The sequence below is a fragment of the Bos indicus x Bos taurus genome, chromosome 21 (genome assembly GCF_003369695.1).
Source record: "Bos indicus x Bos taurus breed Angus x Brahman F1 hybrid chromosome 21, Bos_hybrid_MaternalHap_v2.0, whole genome shotgun sequence".
Classification (NCBI taxonomy): domain Eukaryota; kingdom Metazoa; phylum Chordata; class Mammalia; order Artiodactyla; family Bovidae; genus Bos; species Bos indicus x Bos taurus.
In genome coordinates, this window is record NC_040096.1 from 58,103,668 (window position 1) to 58,125,996 (window position 22,329).

Consider the following 22,329-nt stretch of genomic DNA (forward strand, 5'->3'; position numbering starts at 1 on the left):
TGGTGAGCACAGTGACAACACAGAGATGGGACTCTCAGGGAATGGAGAGGAGGCGCCCGTCAGAGGGGAGGGGTGGGAGAGAGGTGTCCCAGACTTGACTGCAGCAGCGAAGGATGGGAGAACTCTAGATAATTCGGTATTGGAGTAAACCAGAAGGCTGTGGAGTCAGATGGACCAGATCCTGCAGGCAGCTGGCTTTTTCTATCACATGAAAAAAAGCGAGCTTTACAAGTAATAACTCTAGACTTGCTCTCTTTTTGTATACTATTCACTGAGACAAGATTTTTAAAGATAAAGAAACAATATTAGAATGTATGTTTTAAAGATAAGGACTAAGTCTTCTGTTTCTCTTATCCCAGTGGCCAACACATGTGGAAGTGCAATAAATGTTTGCTAAATAAAACAATGCAGAAAGTTTGGAAAGAGAAAAAAAACAACCATACTCCTGTCATCACCATCAGTTTTTTTTTTTGCATATGGTCTAGTTTTATTCAAATGCTTATTTTACTTATATAATTGCAATCACAGTGTATCCACATTCTTTTTGATATAACATTATACCATTAGCTCCTCTCCACGTTGTGTAGTTTCCACATTTATCATTTTTAGTGGGTACACTAGATTGTTTTCCTCCACCATTAGACACTTCAATTTCTTCCATTATTTTTACTGTTATTTTTGTGTATAGTGCCAGTCCTGTATTTTTTATTTATTTAGGGTACATGACCAGATGTGGCTGACTGGATCAAAGGGTATGAATATTTTAAGGACACTTGATACATTACCAATCTGATTTTCAAAGAGTGTATGTGAATTTCATACATCATGATAGTTTTTGCTACACCCTTGCCAACATTGTGTATTATTTTTTTAAATTGTCATCTTCTTAGAAAATTGAAAAAGGAATCTTTTTTGTTCACTGTCAGGTCTTTGAATTCTATTAAATGTTTTTCCATTTGAGTATCAGTTCCTCAAACTGTCCTTGATCATGCATTTGATGTCCACGTAGCTTCATATGGGACTTCCCTTGTGGCTTAGCTGGTCAAGAATCCACCTGAAACGCAGGAGACCTGGGTTTGATCCCTGGGTTGGGAAGATCCCCTGGAGAAGGAAAAGGCTACTCACTCCAATATTCTGGCCTGGAGAATTCTGTGGACTGTATAGTCCATTGGGTTGCCAAGAATCTGGCATGATGGAGTGACTTTCGCTTTCACTTTTTTCTTTCATAGCTTCATATTAGATATAGGAGAAGCATTGGCTTCTAGTGGGATGATTGTTGAACTTAAAGCAGAAGGCATCAGTTCTGGTTGATTCTTACTGATTGGAGGAAGTAGTCTCTTTGTGCCTCAGTTTATAGATCTCTGAGATGGGGATGGAGTAGAAAATAACAAGGACATGAGGTCCTTCCAATTTAAAGGAGAAATGAGTGATGCTTGAAAACTTGTGAAGTAACTGCTCTGAATAGGGTCATTATCTTGAGTGTGCTTTTGGGTAGTCTTACCTGAAATTTCTCCTCTTCCGCAGCTTGTTGAAAGAAGCCGAGTTCCATGCTGAGCAGCGGGAACATGAGCTGAATCGCCGGCGGCAGCTGGGCCTCTCCTCTTCGCATCATTCCCTGGATAATGCTGACTTTGACAATAAGGATGATGATAAGCACGACCAGCGGCTACTCAGTCAATTTGGAATATGGTTCTTAGTAAGAAAAGAAGTTAATTAATCTCTAACATCTTATGTTTTATTCCAACATTGCCCTGGTGATGAGTTTCTTCTGTTCTTTTTAGGGGAAGTAAATAGTAAACGGTGAAAAATTAACCTTTGCATTCACCACCACCAGTGTGTGTGCTCAGTCATGACCCCCAGGGACTGTAGCCCACCACTTTCTTCTATCTGTAGAATTTTCCTGGCAAGAATACTGGAGTGGATTACTGTTTCCTCCTCCAGGGAATCTTCCCGAGTCAGGGATCGAACCCCATGTCTCTCGCGTCTCCTGCACTGGCAGGCAGATTCTTTACCACTGCACCCTCTGAGAAGCCAACCTTAGCATAGGAAGTCTATACTCTAGGACAGTGACTGCACATTGGATTTACCCATGAAGGCTTTCAAAAAATGTCATTGCCCAGATTCCATCCCAGAATCTTGGGAACTTTTTAAAAAGATCCCTTGTTGATTCTAATAAATAGCCAGGTGTCAGAACCTTTTGTGCCAGATTCTAAACTGTTGGAAATGCACATTTTGACAAGAAACAAGTGGGTAAGTTGCTAGAGTATATTGTGAAATATTGGATTCAATATAATTTATAGATCATTCACCTCCCACTGATGTAATATTTTGTTTGCAAGTTCAGTTACTGTGGATCTTTTTGTTTATTTATGGCAAGTCTGTAACACAGCCAGAAAAATTATTGCCAAACCAGTGCAGGGAATTTGACTTCTATTGACTGAGTCAGCTGAAGTATTCACTCAAGAAAGATCAAACATATAGATGCAAAGTTCCAAGAATGCTGAAGTTGACAGTTCTGCAGAGAAGCAGACTTTTGTTTTTGCCCATTGGAGAAATAGATTAAATCTCCTTAGTGATACATCTCTTTTATGCTTTCATATATTTTTTTGCTTTGTTTTGCTTTATCAAATTTGAGTTTAATTATTGATTTTGCATGTCTCACTCCTAGAACTTATTATCTAATGACAAACTGACTACTATTATGAACTCATTGAGGCAAAGATAATGTGTTATTTATTTTTTATATTCCTGAATCCTATTTCAGTGCTTAATAAAAGATTAATGAATAAATGGTGAACAGTTTTGAAAAGTCTATAATGTGGTGAACTGAGGGGTGGTGCTCTAAGGTTTCAGAATTATTACTGCTAGAAAATTTTTAGTGAATCTGATCATTTTGGAACTGAAATATATAGAGATTATTTTTGCACTGAAGATTTATGAAATTTCACTTTGTAGACTTAACTTCAGGATGGGGAACACATGTATACCTGTGGCGGATTCATTTTGATATTTGGCAAAACTAATACAATTATGTAAAGTTTAAAAATAAAATAAAATTAAAAAAAAAAAGTATTTACCTGCTACAGAATATGTAATTGATTTCTTTTAGGTGAAAAAGCTTATTGGGAGGTGCAGTCTTGAGGGGAAGTTGTTGCAGTTCGTCTCTCTGTAGAGAAGAACACAGTTTCCAGGATAAGTGGTCCTCCATCATTTATATAGGACTGTCTATTTCAAATGGATTATCCGGGACATCTCTTTTTTTTTTTTTTTGTCTTTAAACAAACATATTATGTACTGAGGCTGAAGGAGAATCTAATCTATTTCCAGGTGAGCCTCTGCACGCCCAGTGAGAACACGCCTACGGAAAGCTTGGCCAGGCTCGTGGCCATGGTGTTCCAGTGGTTCCACTCCACAGCCTATATGATGGATGATGAAGTTGGAAGTTTGGTTGAAAAGCTGAAGCCTCAGTTTGTCACCAAGTGGTTGAAGACAGTATGTGATGTTCGCTTTGATGTCATGGTCATGTGCCTTCTTCCCAAACCAATGGAATTTGCCCGGGTAAGTGGAGGCTGTCAATTAAAAAAAAAAAATTAATCAATAATTGATCTAGGAAAGAAATGGAGGGGAGAATGGATACGTGTCTATGTATGAATGGGTCCCTTTGCTGGTCACCTGAAACTGTCTAACTAACTAAATTAACAACATTGTTAATTAGCTATACCCCAATAAAAAAATGAAAAGTTTAAAAAAAAAAAGGGGGAAATATTATTTGAGCCAACCTGAGGATTATAACCCAAGAGATAGTCTTTCAGAAAGCTCTGAGGATTGTTCTGCCCTTTGGAGGCCAAAGCACAGATATGTAAAATTTTGAGACAAAGGGTTTTATGTCAAGTGATATATTATTGACAGTTAACACAATCCAGATCTACACATACTAAGTGAGTAATGCTGCTGTTGATGGGGTTGCAAAGAGTCAGACACGACTGAGCGACTGAACTGAACTGAACTGAGTGGGTCACGGGTCATCATGGCCTCTTACAAGATAAGAAGGAAAGTTATTTCCCAAGCAGTTATGACGCTTGATGCGATTAAGAAGGAACGTTATCTCCTAAGAAAGTCTGGTTAATGCAATTGCATAACATGTACTAAAGGGGAAGGAGGAGGCCTAAATGGGCAGAGAAGAATTTTTATGTTTAAAATTTTCTTGCCCTGCTATAAAATACTCATCTTTTTCATCAAGACCTACAGCTTGGACCTTGTTGGAGAGGAGGACTTGGGGAGAAGCACTATTGTTACTGAAAACCTGGGTTTACTTCTCAGTGGGTGTTGAGCTGAAAGATATAACAAGGCAAAGATCAGGAGAAGGAAGGACTTCTTAATACTTGCAGCAAGTAAGGAGAACACCAGGCATCTTTCCAAGGCAGTGTCTCTCAACAGCAAAATTGGAGACCTTTTAGGCTAAGGATACATGCATATTCATGAAGGGGCTTGAGCAGAGGAGAATTCAGCATAGAACTGGGGCAAAGATGGACAGAGTCCAAGCTTTAGTTGATTAAAATCAAGAGGGTCAGAAAAAGTCAACACCATCTTTCCTTCTGACCAGTCAGGGGTCTCGGCATGTCGTCACCATCCTCCACCTGGGTGGGGGCCTTGCTTCCTGCAGAACTCAAAAGTGTGAGGTAGATTCCCTGAGGAGGAACTAGGACTCTTTTATTGCTAGACTATTGTTTCTTGGCTGATCTTCCTTTATTACTGTCCTTAAAATTGTTGATTACTGAGACCTGTTCAAGGGCAAGCATTGTGAACATGCTTAGATCACAAAATGGCTTAGGTGAAAGTGGCTTCTCTTCTGGCAAGAAAACCATGCCTGGTTCTTTCTCTGGAGCCCTACCCTGTCTGCTGACACCACCTTACATACTAGTGTTATCAGTGTCTGTAGAAGAGGAATACCTCTCTTTAATTTAGTCAGTAGAGCTAAATGAGTTTAGTTACTACATTTTAGCTGATATGCTGTTTTGATGTTAGTTTGAGATGGGGAAGAATGGCAAGATGAATATGTGACATATCTTTAAAAAATTTAAGGGACTATTCTTTCCTGACATTGCTGAATATTTTAACTAAGAAACAAGAAATAAAAAAAGCTTTTCCATGAGGTTGTTAGAGCTCAGCCTTTTTCTGGTTTGGGGAAAGGCTAACATTTGACTAGGAGCAGTTTCTGTGGTTTCACATATATATCTAGGGATGAATGGTCCCTGCCCTCTCATGTGGAATGCCCAAAGGACTTAAGGTGAAAGTGAAACTTGCTCAATCATGTCCAACTGTTTGCAATCTCATGGACTATACAGTCCATGGAATTTTCCAGACCCTTCTCCAGGGGATCTTTCCAACCCAGGGATCGAACCCAGGTCTCCTGCATTGCCGGCAGATTCTTTACCAGCTGAGCCAGAAAGGAACTTCCCAAATGCTCCTTTTCTTCTGGCTCTAGGACAAATTTCTCTTTGCTTGATCTCTTGCTTCTGCCTTATTGGATCACAGGTTTCAGATGCACAGCTGCTAAGACTTCGTACTATCATTCATGTCTAACCCAGCAAGATGGATATCTAGAATCAGTTTCTGCCAGTAATACATGAAATTTATTTCAAGGTATTTTCTAAGTTTTATTTTTATTTGTGACTTTTGGGTTTGCTTTCAATGAAATTTTGAGGCAGTTTTCAGTTTAAATAAGAATTTTAAGAAGAAAACATAACACATACCTTCTAGAGAGTAGGTTTTATTAGATTTCCAGGAGTCAGAGCATTCTGTGCATTTATCAAGATACACTTTCTTCTTTGGTGCCACCTACTGACTTATATATAAAATCAGATTTTTGCATAATGGAAATTCCCCATTTCCTGGCATTCTTTGACTGTGTTGATATGTTTTCAATTATTGTTTCTTTTGGTATAGTAAAGAATTAGTGTGATATGATTCTGAAAAGAGCTTCCCAGGCGGTGCTAGTGGTAAAGAATGCCTGCCAGTGCAGCAGACACGGGTTTGATCCCTGGGTCAGGAAAATCGCCTGAAGAAGGAAATGGCAACCCACTCCAGTATTCTTGCCTGGAACCCCACGAATTCTGAAAAATAAGAGGAAATGATTATATTGGGAGGAAAACTTTTCCTCTTCCAACTTGGCTCCAGCAGTTGGGAGCCTGCATGTAATTGTCAAGAGACATGTTAACAAGAATTTCCAGACGTTCAAACTGGATTTAGAAAAGGTAGAGGAACCAGAGATCAAATTGCCAACATCCACTGGATCATACAAAAAGCAAGAGAGTTCCAGAAAAACATCTACTTCTTCATTGACTATGCCAAAGCCTTTGACTATGTGGATCACAACAAACTACGGAAAATTCTTAAAGAGATGGGAATACCAGACCACCTTACCTGCCTCCTGAGAAATCTGTATGCTGGTCAAAAAGCAACAGTTAGAACTAGACGTGGAACAACAGACTGGTTCCAAATTGGGAAAGGAGTAAGTCAAAGCTGTGTGTTGTCACCCTGTTTATTTAACTTATATGCAGAGTACATCATGTGAAATGCTAGACTGGATGAAGCACAAGCTGGAATCAAGATTGCCAGGAGAAATATCAATAATATCAGATATGCAAATGACACCACCCTTATGGTAGAAAGCGAAAAGGACTGAAGAGCCTCTCGATGAAAGTGAAAGAGGGAAGTGAAAAAGCTGGCTTAAAAATCAACATTCAATAAACTAAGATCGTGGCATCTGGCCCCATCACTTCATGGCAAATAGATTGGGAAACAATGGAAATGGTAACAGACTTTATTTTCTTGGGCTCCAAAATCACTGCAGATGGTAGTGCAGCCATGACATTAAAAGACACTTGCTCCTTGGAATAAAAGCTATGACAAACCTAGACAGCATTTTAAAAAGCAGAGACAGTACTTTGCCAACAAAGGTCCATCTAGTCACAGCTATGGTTTTTCCAGTGGTCATGTATGGATGTGAGAGTTGAAGTGTAAGGAAAGCTGAGTGCCAAAGAACTGATGCTTTTCAACTGTGGTGTTGGAGAAGACTCTCGAGAATCCATTGGACTGCAAGGAGATCAAACCAGTCAATCATAAAGGAAATCAGTCCTGAATATTCATTGGAAGGACTGATGCTGAAGCTGAAGCTGCACTTTGGCCACCTGAATGTGAGGAACTGACTCATTGGAAAATACACCAATACTGGGAAAGATTGAAGGTAGGGGGAGAAGGGGACGACAGAGGATAAGATGGTTGGATGGCATCATTAACTTGATGGATATGAGTTTGAGCAAGCTTTGGGAGTTGGTAATGGATAGGGAAGCCTGGGATGCTGCAGTCCATGGGGTCACAAAGAATCAGACACGATTAATTGACAGAACTGACTTGTTATTAACAAGAGGAGAGACAAAGTTTATTTACATTTACACACAGAAGTACTCATTGATGGGAAACTTTTTTCAATAACCAGAGATAAAAAGTTTATATGCCAAACTTCTAGAGTGTGAGGAGCATTTGTGAGGAGGCTTGAATGGGAAGATAGGGAAAGTTCTTTTGGGTGTTTTGATGCTAATGGAAATGGGCAGCCTTTCTCCAAGACAGCTGAATTCACAAGAACTCCTTTTGGAGGGGCTTAATAGAAGCCATATTTTCTGGAGGCTCCAGTTTAGTCACATAAAGGAAGTTCAGATGAGATTTCTCTCTGCGTCTTCTTTAGTGCAAATGTTTCCATTTAATATACTCTTTATACCAACTCTGGGGGTCTGAGTGCCTCCCCACATTTCTCCCATCTGTAACTTCCTTAGAAGTTTCGCACAAAAAGGAATCTAGGTTGATTGACTTGGAGAGAAGATTTGGGTTAGGAACTGCTAGGTAAGAGATACACGAAAGAGGAAAATAACATAAATTGGAATAAGGAAATAGAAAACAAAGATTAGTGGTTAGAGTAGACTATAAACCTAGTTTCTACGGCCTAAGGAAAACAGTGAAGATTTCTAGATGCTGGGCTTGAAGCATCTCCAGATGATGATGAATTCATCAGTGTCACTCACGGTTATTTTCTGAAGCAGAGCCTGGAAGATGTGGGTGTTTGGTGAACGTCCCAAGTGGCCTAAACTGCTGAAGCAAGAAGTCTTTTGAAGTTTATATCAAGTTGCCTGCTTTAGCTTGCTGGGCTTTGGGACAAGACTGCCTAGAGTCTCAGTAAGGATCTGGGCAGGCAGGTTTTAGTTCTCAGTGACACCAAGTCAGAAAGGTAGGCAAAACAATTGGGAACATTAATTACTCACAAAGTGTGCAAGACAGCAGGATCCAGTTTATAAAGAGGTGAAAAACAGCTCAGTGAACAGGACTAGATCTGATAACCCTCAAGTGTGAGTATAGTTTTCTGTTGAAACAATTTCTGAATTTTCCAGTTTTGACCAAAGATAATTAAAAGTAAGATATTCTGTTCACAAAGTAAGTCTAGTCTCATTAAATTTGGCCTGATTATTTACATACAACGAAAGTGGTATTTGACCACATGGGCCTTCAAGAGTTTGTTTTGCTGCAAGTTTTTTCTAGAATCTCAGATTGGACATTTAAAGGCCTTTCCATGCTGGGAAGCCAAACCAAGAATTTGTCATATTTATCTGCAGTATTTGTAGATTTGGGTGAATTTTTCTTTTTGAGATCCCTTGAATGCTCTAAGGTTTCTGGGTCTGTCAGGAAGTGACTTTTCTTATTTGCTTATAGACTGGGGACATCAAAAGTCAAGTAGCAGGCTGGTTTTTCCAAGAGGGCTTTATAAGCATGGGCTTCATAATGTCCACCACAGTTCTTTAAAGCTGTCTGGTCATATTTGATTCTTTGCCTATCTTTCTCGAGTATGACATTTTAGTCAAAGCCTTGATAGCATAACCAGTTTTTCCTATTATGTCCAGTTACAAGGAGAACAGATTTTTATTAAGCTTGTGTAAATAACTATGCATGCATGCTAAGTCTCTTCAGTCATGTTCGACTCTGTGTGATGCCAGGACTGTAGCCACCCAGGTTCCTTTGTCCATGGGATTCTCCAGACAAGAATACTGGAGTAGGGCTTCCCTAGTGGCTCAGATGGTAAAGAATCTGCCGGCAATGCAGGAGACCCAGGTTTGATCCCTGCATCAGGAAGATCCCCTGGAAGAGGAAATGGCAACCCACTCCAGTATTCTTGCCTGGAGAATCCCTTGGACAGAGGAGTCTGGCAGGCTGTGGTCAACAGGGTTGCAAAGAGTTAGAAACGACTTAGCACAGTGCATGTGTATAATTGATTCACTTTGCTATACAGCAGAAACTAATACAACATTTTAAATCAACTATACTCTAATAAAAATTAATTAAAAAAGTAAAATGCTGTGATTAAAGATCTGATGAGAGTAACTGGAATTATGATGTTAAAATTATTCCATTATTGTCTACTATCAGGCAAAGCAGCATAAAAATATAATCATGAACACAAAGGGCATATAATTTTTACAAATTGCATATAATTTCTGAAATATTTATGTTAAAAATATTTACCTATATAGATATAAACTAGAGAGGGTTAAGCATCTCTTCTTATTTGCCAATGCTTTTCATGTAGTTCAACCTATCAAACAGACCTAATTAGTTTAACATCTCTTTCTACTAGGAGTGAAGAATCCTTTGAGATTTTCTGAAAGCTACCTCAGAAGCCTCAAAGTCAATTTGAGATCAAGATTTTATTTAGGATTTGATTTTGGAAAGCAAAATATCTAAAGCTGTCAAAAAATCAAAAGGTTTGGATACTCAATTAATCAGGTTGATACGTTGCTATGAAATAATACTTAGTTATCCATTCAACCAAAATGGCAATTCAAATTTCAAAAATAAATATAGAATCTAATGTGATAATTTTAAAAATTAGCTTTTTTAACATTGAAAAGACTTGGTTCTCCTAAATAATTGAGGACATGATGAAGATGTGTGCCCATCTCCCCCCTCCCTGCCTCCAACAGATCCTATACAATTTTCTATTTTCAGTCATATTTCTGCCCTTCACTTTCCTCTTTCTCACCTGGATAACCTTTATACAATCTCTAAACAACTACTTTAGGACAGAATTACTCTTTCTTTCCTTGACAAAAAACACATCCTACATTCCTCGAATATTCTGCATACAGAGGTTTTTTTCTTCATCCTTATTATTTCTAGAAGTTTCATTTATATATTGATTATAATTTTCAACACTTAATGATCTCTGTTTTTCAAAGACCAGGAGGTAAACAATTGTGAATTGCTCGTCACATACCAGCATTTTGTAGCAAAGTTTATGATTATTCTATTTTTGTTTTATACTAGTATATTTTTATGATTATACTATTATACTCAGTGCTGATAACTTCTATCATAACTTCTACTGGATATGCTTCTTCATAGTGTAATTTCTCAGCATGGCAAAATGAACATATTTATTAGCAGATCCAAATAATTTTAGCATCTCTGTAAAAATAAGAAGCCAAAAGTAGATAAAATTAAACTTATGTAGAAATGATCTGGATATTCAATGAATATCACTCATGTAACTTAATATAAATTTAATTTCAGGTTATGAAAAAGATTTTGGAAACTACTTCTAAGAAGATATGTCATAAAACACAATTACTGTTGAAATAAAGCTTGTCATAGTAATTTAATTTGATGAAAATGAAATCCATCTTATAATTTAAACATATAAAGTAATTTAAACATAAAAAGTAAATATAATATTCCCTTATTTGACTAGTAAACCCATATAGAATAAAAACTGTGTTCATATCATACTCAGTGCTGGTAACTCAGAAGATGCAGCTGTTTTTATCAAACCAACAGTATTAAAATAGTCTTATTTATCAAAGATTTACACAAACTGTTACAGAATTCAGATTTGGCAGATCGCCATTTGTTTTTTTTAATATAAATTTATTTATTTTAATTGGAGGTTAAGTACTTTACAATATTGTATTGGTTTTGCCATACATCAACATGAATCCACCACGGGTGTACACGTGTTCCCCATCCTGAACCCCTCTCCCACCTCCCTCCCTGTACCATCCCTCTGGGTCATCTCAGTGCACCAACAACCTGTATCACGCATCAAGCCTGGTCTCGCGATTCGTTTCACATATGATATTATACATGTTTCAATGCCATTCTCCCAAATCATCCCACCCTGGCCCTCTCCCACAGAGTCCAAAAGACTGTTCTATACATCAGTGTCTCTTTTGCTGTCTCGCATACAGGGTTATCGTTACCATCTTTCTAAATTCCGTATATATGCGTTAGTATACTGTATTGGTGTTTTTCTTTCTGGCTTACGTCACTCTGTATAACAGGTTCCAGTTTCATCCACCTCATTAGAACTGATTCAAATTATTCTTTTTAATGGCTGAGTAATACTCCATTGTGTATATGTACCACAGCTTTCTTATCCATTTATCTGCTGATGGACATCTAGGTTGTTTCCATGTCCTGGCTATTATAAACAATGCTGCGATGAACATTGGAATACATGTGTCTCTTTCCCTTCTGGTTTCCTCAGTGTGTATGCCCAGCAGTGGGATTGCTGGATCATAAGGCAGTTCTATTTCCAGTTTTTTAAGGAATCTCCACACTGTTCTCCATAGTGGCTGTACTAGTTTGCATTCCCACCAACAGTGTAAGAGGGTTCCCTTTTCTCCACACCCTCTCCAGCATTTATTGCTTGTAGACTTTTGGATAGCAGCCATTCTGACTGGTGTGAAATGGTACCTCATTGTGGTTTTGATTTGCATTTCTCTGATAATGAGTGATGTTGAGCATCTTTTCATGTGTTTGTTAGCCATCTGTATGTCTTCTTTGGAGAAATGTCTATTTAGTTCTTTGGCCCATTTTTTGATTGGGTCATTTATTTTTCTGGAATTGAGCTGCAGGAGTTGCTTATATATTTTTGAGACTAGTTCTTTGTCAGTTGCTTCATTTGCTATTATTTTCTCCCATTCTGAAGGCTGCCTTTTCACCTTGCTAATAGTTTCCTTTGATGTGCAGAAGCTTTTAAGTTTAATTAGGTCCCATTTGTTTATTTTCGCTTTTATTTCCAATATTCTGGGAGGTGGATCATAGAGGATCCTGCTGTGGTGTATGTCGGAGAGTGTTTTGCCTATGTTCTCCTCTAGGAGTTTTATAGTTTCTGGTCTTACATTTAGATCTTTAATCCATTTGAGTTTATTTTTGTGTGTGGTGTTAGAAAGTGTTCTAGTTTCATTCTCTTACAAGTGGTTGACCAGTTTTCCCAGCACCACTTGTTAAAGAGATTGTCTTTTCTCCATTGTATATTCTTGCCTCATTTGTCGAAGAAAAGGTGTCCATAGGTGTGTGGATTTATCTCTGGGCTTTCTATTTTGTTCCATTGATCTATATTTCTGTCTTTGTGCCAGTACCATACTGTCTTGATGATTGTAGCTTTGTAGTAGAGCCTGAAGTCAGGCTGGTTGATTCCTCCAGTTCCATTCTTCTTTCATTTAAAAACCAACACTAGAGAGGCAAGTGTTGGTGGAAAGGAAAAGCTGCTTTAATCAGAAAAGCCAGCAGTCTGGGGAGAAAGCAAATTCATTTCCCAATACCAAATTAGAAGATTCTGCTCAGGCATGACAGTTTTTTAAATTTAATTTTTTAATTGAAGTATAGTTGATTTATAATGTCATGCCAATCTCTGCTCTACAGCAAAGTGACTCAGTTATATACATGTGAACATTCTTTTTTTCATATTCTTTTCCATTATGGCTTATTATAAGATATTGAATATAGTTCCCTGTGTCATAGACTAGGACCTTGTGGTTTTTCCACCCTGTATACAGTACTTTACATCTACTATTCCCAAACCCCCTGTCCTTCTCTTCCCCACCTCCCTCTCCCTGGCAACCACAAGCCTGTTCTCTATATCTGTGAGTCCATTTCGGATTTGTAGGTAGGGTCATTTGTGCCATATTTCCACATTTGAGATTTCAGACGTGTGATGTCATATGGCGTTTGTCTTTCACTTTCTGATTTACTTCACTTAGCATGATAATCTGTAGTTGCATCCATGTTGCTGCAAATGGTCTTATTTCCTTTTTATGGCTGATTAGTATTCCATTGTGGGCTTCCCCGGTGACTCAGTCGGTAAAGAATCTTCCTGCAATGCAGGAGACCCTGATTCAATCCCTGGGTCTGAAAGATCGCCTGGAGAATGAAATGGCAACCCACTCCAGTACTGTTGCCTGGGAAATCCCATGGACAGAGGAGCCTGGCAGAGTTGGACACGACTTAGCAAGTAAACCACCACCACCAGTATTCCTTTGTATATATGTACCACATCTTCTTTATCACCTATTGATGAATGTTTGGTTGTTTTCATGTTTTGACTATTGTGAGTAGTGCTGTTGTGAATATAGGGGTGCATATATCTTCTTGAATTACAGTTTTGTCTGAGTATATGTCCAGGAATAGGATTGCTGGACCATATGGTAATTTTATTTTTAGGTTTTTGAAAAACCTCCATACTGTTTTCCACAGTGGTTGAACCATCTTACATTCCCCCCAGCAGTGTAGGAGGGTTCCCTTTTCTTCACACCCACTCCAGCACTTGTTATTTGTAGACTTTGGATGATGGCTGTTCCGACGTGTTAGGTGGGACCAGCCATGACAGTTTTTAAAGGGAAAAAGGGGAGAGAATCTCAGTGAATGATCAAGGCAGGAGGTTGGGTTCTGCATCATTCTCCATTGGGTGCTGACTGGCTGACTTTCTCTTCAGATGGTATATTGCTTATGTGATCTGCCTGCAGGATCTGCCTTGGGGGCTGCTGGCAGTAGAAAGCTAGTCATTTTTTAACTACTTAACTCTTCATTCTTACTTCTTTTAATCTGGGAAAAGAATCAACAGGTTAGGCAAAGCACGATGTATCTTCAGGAAAGCATTAGGCCAGGAATTATGTTAAATTGCTGCGTGATCTCATTCATAAAACAAATAAGCAAACAGGAAAGGGCCAAAAAGCTGCTTACAAATCCCCACTTGTCCAACATCATTTCATATCTATGGCATTAGGGGGAAAAGTCCGTCTTCTATAACTTCTTCCTGCTAACATAGGGTTTTAGGAATATTTAATTTTATAAGCTGTTAGTTTTCCTGAATGGAGAAGGCAATGGCACCCCACTCCAGTACTCTTGCCTGTAAAATCCCATGGATGGAGGAGCCTGGTAGGCTGCAGTCCATGGGATCGCTAAGAGTCAGACATGACTGAGCGACTTCACTTTTGCTTTTCACTTTCATGCACTGGAAAAGGAAATGGCAACCCACTCCAGTGTTCTTGCCTGGAGAATCCCAGGGATGGGGGAGCCTGGTGGGCTGCCGTCTATGGGGTCACACAGAGTCGGACACGACTGAGGCGACTTAGCAGCAGCAGCAGCAGCAGCAGCAGCAGCAGAAGCAGCAGCAGCAGCAGAAGCAGCAGCAGCAGCAGCAGCAGCAAGAGGAGTGTTAATTGATGCATATCAGGAGGAGAAACAAATTTTTCCTATTTTATGACAAGAGGCAATAGTACAAGTTAAAGCAAGGCATCTCTTGGGCTGAGAGCCACATTCATGTCCTTGAGTGTTTGCATTTATAGAGATGATTCTCAGATCCTTGAGATGATAGTGCTGAATGGGAGAAGGTTTAAGTCTCAGAGAGGGAGAGAAAAGATGCAAGTTTGTAAAATAACAATCTAAGGACATTTCAAGGACATGTTTGTCTATTAAAAGGTTTTGGATGGGACAAACAGATTCTTTTGGGAGCACTGAGATTTTACATGTATTTTGAGGGAGGAGATTTATGGGAGGGGGAAAAATTATTCATGTTGAGAATCTGAAATTTTTAACAGGTCCAAGTTGAGGCCTCAGTTGAGAAGAGGGCTCAGAGGAGCTTGTCTGAAGAAACTGAGGCCTAAGGCAATTACTATTTAAGTGTTTCTTCTTAAGGGCAGGACAGTCCCTTTTCCTCGTTCTGACTTTTTATAATATCTGTAAGCATCTTGAGATGAATAGGGGAGGCTTTGGGACTGGTAAGAAAGATAGATGAGCTTTGGGATTCTTCTAGAATCACAGTTATGTTTTTTTTTTAAATACTCAATAAGGCAAGGCCATTTATTTTTCATTCTTCAAAGCATTAGATGACAGCCTCAATAATAACATTAAGGAGCTGGCCTGCCCACCCAACCCCGTTACTTTGAATTAATTTCTTTTATATCAGAGACAAGATTTTCAGCTTAATTGGAAAAGCCTCCTATGAACTGAGATTTGCAAATTTAGAGCTGTGTGCCTTTGTAATAGTTTTTATAAATTGTGTGACAAAGGTTTTAGACTGTATTCCCCTGAGTAGATTGTTCTATTTTAGCCAATTAAACTTCTGAGGGAAGGCCTTTATAACATCTCCTACCAGGCTCTGAATGTCAAGCTCCAACTGGGTCATTTGTAGGAGGGACATGGTAGAGGGGGATTTATGGTGGGTGTGGGTTTTAATTTTCTTTCTAAATCTGATTTCTGTTCTTGAATTATGTTAAAGGAGTCTTTTAGCTAGCTGTGACTTTTTGTGTGTGTGTGCTTCTGTCAGATTGGTCCTCCCATAGTTGATAAGAGAACATTTATTTAGGGTGAGAGCTCTCTAAAATCTTCTTAATTATAAAAAGTTTTCCAAATCAAAGGATCCATTGTCTGGTCACTGACAACTTAGGATCTTCATAGGTATATCTGTTTCAAAATGTGATTCAAAATCAAAAGGCCTTTGTATGACTTAAGCATAAATTAAACAGCCAAAGGGACCTCAGGAATGATGCATCCAACAATCTCAGCATTATCAGTGTTAGCTCTTCTGAGTCTAGATACCTAACAACAACAACAATCTCAGAAACGGAGTCACTTCCTGAAAATATCTAGTCGGTCATCTAGGATGTTGGCCAATATGATGCTAAATAGATATTTGAAATTTAAATGGAATTGATTTGTTTTAATGATGTGGAATTCTAGATATGAAAATTAAATACTGAAAACTGAATTCATTTAAAGTAAGATAGTTTTGGGACAATTAATCTATGACCAAGGAGGCAAGAATATACAGTGGGGAAGAGACAGCCTGTTCAATAAATGATATTGGGAACACTGGGCAGGTACTTGCAAAAGCATCAAATTGGACTACTTTTTCATACTATATACAAAGATAAATTCACAACGGATTAAAGACTTAAATGTAAAAGCTGAAACCATAAAATGTCTAAAAGAAATCATAGGTAGTATGCTCTTTGATATCAGTCTTAATACTAATTTTTAGATATGTCCCTGTAAGCAAGGGAAACAAAAGCAAAAATAAGCACATGGGGCTACATCAAGCTAAAAAGCTTTTGCACAGCAAAGGAAACTTTTGCAAAAGGAAGAGGCCACATACTGAATGGGAGGAGATATTTGTAAATGATATATCTGATAGAGGGTTAATATCCAAAATATACAAAGAACTCATACAACTCAACATAAGAAAATCTAATTAAAATTAACCAGAGAACTTGAATAGACATTTTTTCAAAGAAGACATACAAATGGCCAGCAGACACAGGAAAGATGCTCAAGATCACTAATGATCAGTTCAGTTCAGTTCAGTCGCTCAGTCATGTCCGACTCTTTGAGACCCCATGAATCGCAGCATGCCAGGCCTCCCTGTTCATCACCAACTCCCGGAGTTCACTCAGACTCACATCCATCAAGTCAGTGATGCCATCCAGCCATCTCATCCTCTGTCGTCCCCTTCTCCTCCTGCCCCCAATCCCTCCCAGCATCAGAGTCTTTTCCAATGAGTCAACTCTTCACATGAGGTGGCCAAAGTACTGGAGTTTCAGCTTTAGCATCTTTCCTTCCAAAGAAATCCCAGGGCTGATCTACTTCAGAATGGACTGGCTGGATCTCCTTGCAGTCCAAGGGACTCTCAAGAGTCTTCTCCAACACCACAGTTCAAAAGCATCAATTCTTCAGCGCTCAGCCTTCTTCACAGTCCAACTCTCACATCCATACATGACCACAGGAAAAACCATAGCCTTGACTAGATGGACCTTTGTTGGCAAAGTAATGTCTCTGCTTTTCAATATGCTATCTAGGTTGGTCATAACTTTCCTTCCAAGGAGTAAGCGTCTTTTAATTTCATGGCTGCAGTCACCATCTGCAGTGATTTTGGGGTCCCCCAAAATAAAGTCTGACACTGTTTCCACTGTTTCCCCATCTATTTCCCATGAAGTGATGGGACCGGATGCCATGATCTTCGTTTTCTGAATGTTGAGCTTTAAGCCAACTTTTTCAGTCTCCACTTTCACTTTCATCAAGAGGCTTTTGAGTTCCTCTTCACTTTCTGCCATAAGGGTGGTGTCATCTGCATATGTGAGGTTATTGATATTTCTCCCGGCAATCTTGATTCCAGCTTGTGTTTCTTCCAGCCCAGCGTTTCTCATGATGTACTCAGGGAAGTGCAAATCAAAAGTACAATGAGATATCACCTTATACCTGTCAGAATGGCTGTTACCAAAAAGATGACGAATAGCAAGCACTGATGAGGGTGTGGAGAAAAGGAAACTTTTGTGCCCTGTCTATGGGAATGTGATGCATCTGCTATGGAAAACAGTATGGAGATTCCTCAAAAAACTTAAAAACAGAACTATCATATGATTCAGCAACTCCACTGTTGGCCATTTTGCCCAAAGAAAGCAAAAACACTAATTAGAATAGATATATGCACCCCTATATTAATTGCAGCATTATTTACAATATACAAGACCTGGAAGCAACCTAAGTGTCCATGGATAGATGAATGTATAAAAATGTGGTACATATGTGATGGAATATTGCTCAACCATAAAAAAGAATGAAAAAGAATGTTGCCTTTATGACAACATGGATAAGCCTACAGAGCATTATGCTAACTGAAATAAGTCAAAGAAAGACAAATACTGAATGATTTCACTTATATGTGGAGCCTAAAAAAACAAATGAATAAACATAACAAAACAGAGACAGAGTTGTAGATACAAAGAAGAAACGGTGTTTCCCAGAGGGGAGGAGGTTTGGGAGAAGAGAGAAATAGGTGAGAAGTTTAAGAGGCATAAACTTCCAGTTGCAAAATAAATGAATCACAGATATGAAATGTACAGTGTAGAGGGAATAAAGTCAGTAACTAAGTAATATCTTTATATGGTGACATGATAACTAGATTTATTGTGGCGATCATTTTGAAATGTATAGAAATATCAAATCACTATGGAAAGATGGAGGGCAGGAGGGGAAGGGGACGACGGAGGATGAGATGGTTGGATGGCATCACTGACTCAATGGACATGAGTTTGGGTGGGCTCTGGGAGTTGGTGATGGACAGGGAGGCCTTGCATGCTGCAATTCAAGGGATCGCAAAGAGTCGGACATGACTCAGCGACTGAACTGAACTGAAGTTGTATAACAGGAACTAACATGGTGCTATTGGTCAATCATCCTTCAAAAAGGAACAAACCAACTCATGGAAAAAGAGATCATATTTATGGTTACCAGAGGTGGGGGTGGTGGAAAGGGGAATTAGATAAAGGCAGTCAAAAGGTACAAAATTTCAGTTATAATACCAGGATATAATGTAAAAGCATGATAAATATAATTAACATTGCTGTTTATGTCAAAGTTAAGAGAGTACATTTTAAGAGTTCTCATCACAAGGGAAAAATACCTTTCTATTTCTTTTATTTTGTATCTACATGGGATGATGTACTTAATCACTCAGTCATGTCCAATTCTTTGTGACCCCATGGACTGTAGCCTGCCAGGCTCCTCTGTTCATGGGGATTCTCCAGCCAAGAATACTAGAGTGGGTTGCCATGCCTTCCTCCAGGGATGGAAGTTCACTATATCTACTGTAGTAATTGTTTCATGATGTATGTAAGTCAAATCAGTATGTTACAGACTTTAAACTTATACACTGCTGTATGTCAATCATAACTCAGTAAAACTGCAAGGGAAAAATAATGAAGTTTCCCCCCAAATTTGTGTTACATGGTAAAGATCTAGGACCAGTCAACCCTTTGTTACTTTGATACATGTAATAGTAATATATATTTATCTAAAATCAGAATTACAAACAGAACCTCAAGTTGTGATTTTAAGATTTTATGCCTTAGAAAATTAATATCCTATCTTAATTAGTTAAAAAAATACCATTTTTAAAAAATTCATGGATTCAACCAGCTTTAGAACATTCTTAGGAAAAAAATTGTGACAGAATATGCAGTGTAGGAAAAAAAGAGTACTCTCTGCCACTTCATTTTCCATGAAGAAAAGTCTCCAGTACAAAGTGTACAGTAGTAGAAATCTATGTTCCTTTGAAATGCAGGTATAACTGCACATATTTGCAGGGGATTTGTCACACCTTAGAAATAAAGCTTCATTGTTCTAGGAATAAATTTTTGGAATTTTAATGCACATACGATTTGGAAAATCTGCAGTAAAATAGTTCAAGTTCAGTCTCTGGTCAGTGTTTCGATCTATTTGCAACTGTTTTCTTTTTGGAAACTAAGGGATCCTGGTGGTTTGTAGTTTTTTCACAAACCTCACTCAATATACTTGGCACAGGTTTCAAATGTAATGGATTGTGGTCTTTCTCTGTACCCATTTCATTCAGTATTTCCTTGGGTATAAATGTAACGAGTACATTTTGTTCTTTTCCCCTGTGGCTGTGGAAATCCCATCAGGTTGGTGGATACTGGGATAAATCCTGTAGCACAGTGACTCAGCTGAAGGAAGGTCTCAACCGAATCCTCTGCCTGATCCCCTACAATGTGATCAGTCAGTCCGTGTGGGAATGCATCATGCCGGAGTGGCTGGAAGCCATCAGAACAGAAGTCCCAGATAATCAGTTAAAAGAATTCAGGGAAGTATTAAGGTGGGTAAGTAGTTTAATGAAGTCACTGTAATTATAATGATATCTAGCATTTATGAAGCATGTACTGTGTGCCAGGCACTGTGCTAAGCGTTTTATATAACCTTATAGAATTTTTACAAGCCTACTGAGAAATTTGAATGTTCAAATAGAAGCTTTTGTTGTTTTTATTGTTATTCAGTCGCTCAGTTGCGTCTGATTCGGCGACCCCTTGGGATTGGACATGACTGAGCGACTGAACAATAATTGCTGTAAATTGTGCCAAGATGATCTGTAATTGTTCAGAAAGGATTTTGTTCTGATGGGATAATAAATAGATATTGTTTGTTTACAAATAAAGTATATAATAAAAACATTGTTTATCTTCAAATATAATTATGATTTGGATAAAGTTGGAAAAGTACAAAGGGACATGTTTTAAGATGCTGAGAAGCAACTCTAGTTTCTTAGAAAATGCAATTCCTTCTATTAAATGCAGTGTGAATATGAACACTAATGTTATCAACAACCATAAGGATTATTCATATCTGTTCTAAGGACATAAGCTATTACAATAAAATGAAACATGCTAATAACTGTTCAGAACTCAGACTAATCTAAAATGTTTGGTTCCCCAAATAAGATATAGTTGGGAAGACAACAGTAAACCCCAATATATGCCCTTTGATCATTTACTTTTGTTGCTTTGCTTTCCAGCAAAATGTTTGACATTGAGCTTTGCCCTCTACCTTTTTCAATGGAAGAGATGTTTGGCTTTATTAGTTGTCGGTTCACAGGATACCCTTCCTCTGTGCAGGAACAAGCTTTACTGTGGCTTCATGTAAGTGAATCATACTTTTGATCATTTTGGGCAATAGCTTTTAGCTTATGAACTTTAGCTCCTCAGGTAGGGCAGCAGAGAGTTACTGCAAAGAATCTGTAAATCTGTATGTTTGTTAATTGTAGATTGGTTGCAGATTATACCAGTTCAGGAGAAAAGCAATGAACTAAGGCAACAAGAATGACATGGAAAGAAGGGGACAGGAGATACTTTGTTAGAAGTTTTGTTAGAAAGAACATGGCAATTTATCCAATGTGGAGGGTGGAGGAGTCGGAATATTTGATGATAGCTTTGAATTTTTTAGTATGAAAAATTGAGGACAACTGCAGATAGAATATGTGAGGCTAATGTCTTTATGTTCAATAGGTCACTTTAGGAAAAAGTGTTAAATGTAGTTTTTTGGAGTTTTAAAGTTTATGTTTTGGGGGGACATATGCCTTTTTTTCCCCAGGTATTATCGGAGTTAGACATCATGGTTCCACTTCAGCTATTAATCAGTATGTTTTCTGATGGAGTTAATTCTGTCAAAGAACTGGCAAATCAAAGAAAATCAAGAGTCAGTGAACTGGCAGGGAACCTTGCAGCTCGAAGGGTAATTACTGCCATAATTGTCTTTGTCTTACTTGTTAAGATTTTGAAAACTCTTGTCCATTATAGTGGGCCTTAAAGTGGCATCATCATAAACTGCTCTGGAAATGCCTTTTCATCCTATCCCATCCACTCTATTAACCTTTTAAGCACATTGAATAACAGAAAACATCGATCTAAGATATATTTGATATATTCTATAATCAGTTATTGAGTTTTAATTTTCCTTTGAGTTTTTCTCCTACACATCTCTGTTAGCTACCTCTCCCCTTGATAAACCAGAACAAAGTAGCTTGTGGGGTACTACTCCTTTTTTTTTTTTTTGGGTTTTCTGGTGAAGAAGAATTCTTTCCAGGTGCTGGGCAGATCAGTGCTTTACTTTGGGAATGAGGAGTTTGGATATTGTTGTTTGTGTGTTTTTTTCTACTGTGTTTTGGGAGAAAATGATCAGCTAGTGGTGACTGAGTGATACTGTCACTGTTAACTAACAGCCCATCTTACTGATTCCTTTGTGCCTCTGAGGATGAGAGAAGTCAGGATAGTCTGGTCTAAAGCATATGGAAGCTGTTGGATGTTTATGATAACTTTTCTATGGAGGACCTGATAAAGTTTCTGCTCTTGTACTGACAAGACCATGATCAGCTTTGGAGAGGCTGACTGTCATCTGGTGGTGGGTGAGGACTGTTCTGGGCTTCTAGTCCTGTCTAGCCTCTCCAAAACATCTTCCCTGCTGTATACCACAATCCTCTAGTCATTCTACCTGCTATCTAGGATTAGAGAACATAACAAAATCATGGGATCATAGATTGTATTTAGTGCTTTTTAAAAATTTTTACAAGTTTTTAAAAATTTAAATTTACTTTTATTTCTAAAAAGTTGTTTTAGTCTCTAATAGTCAATGACCAAGGAAAGTCATGATGCTCACAAGAGCCAT

General features: G+C 38.3%; 1 protein-coding gene across 8 annotated transcripts in view; it reads left to right on the forward strand.

Moving 5' to 3' along the window:
* UNC79 (unc-79 homolog, NALCN channel complex subunit) overlaps positions 1–22,329 on the forward strand; it is a 278,726-nt gene that overhangs the window by 126,832 nt on the left and 129,565 nt on the right. For all 8 annotated transcript variants that reach the window (XM_027520966.1, XM_027520960.1, XM_027520963.1 and 5 more), the window contains exons 13-17: positions 1,525–1,696; positions 3,328–3,558; positions 19,800–19,990; positions 20,684–20,807; positions 21,259–21,399. In XM_027520966.1, the coding sequence (XP_027376767.1) occupies positions 1,525–1,696; positions 3,328–3,558; positions 19,800–19,990; positions 20,684–20,807; positions 21,259–21,399 (859 nt within the window). The remainder of the gene's footprint in view (positions 1–1,524; positions 1,697–3,327; positions 3,559–19,799; positions 19,991–20,683; positions 20,808–21,258; positions 21,400–22,329) is intronic.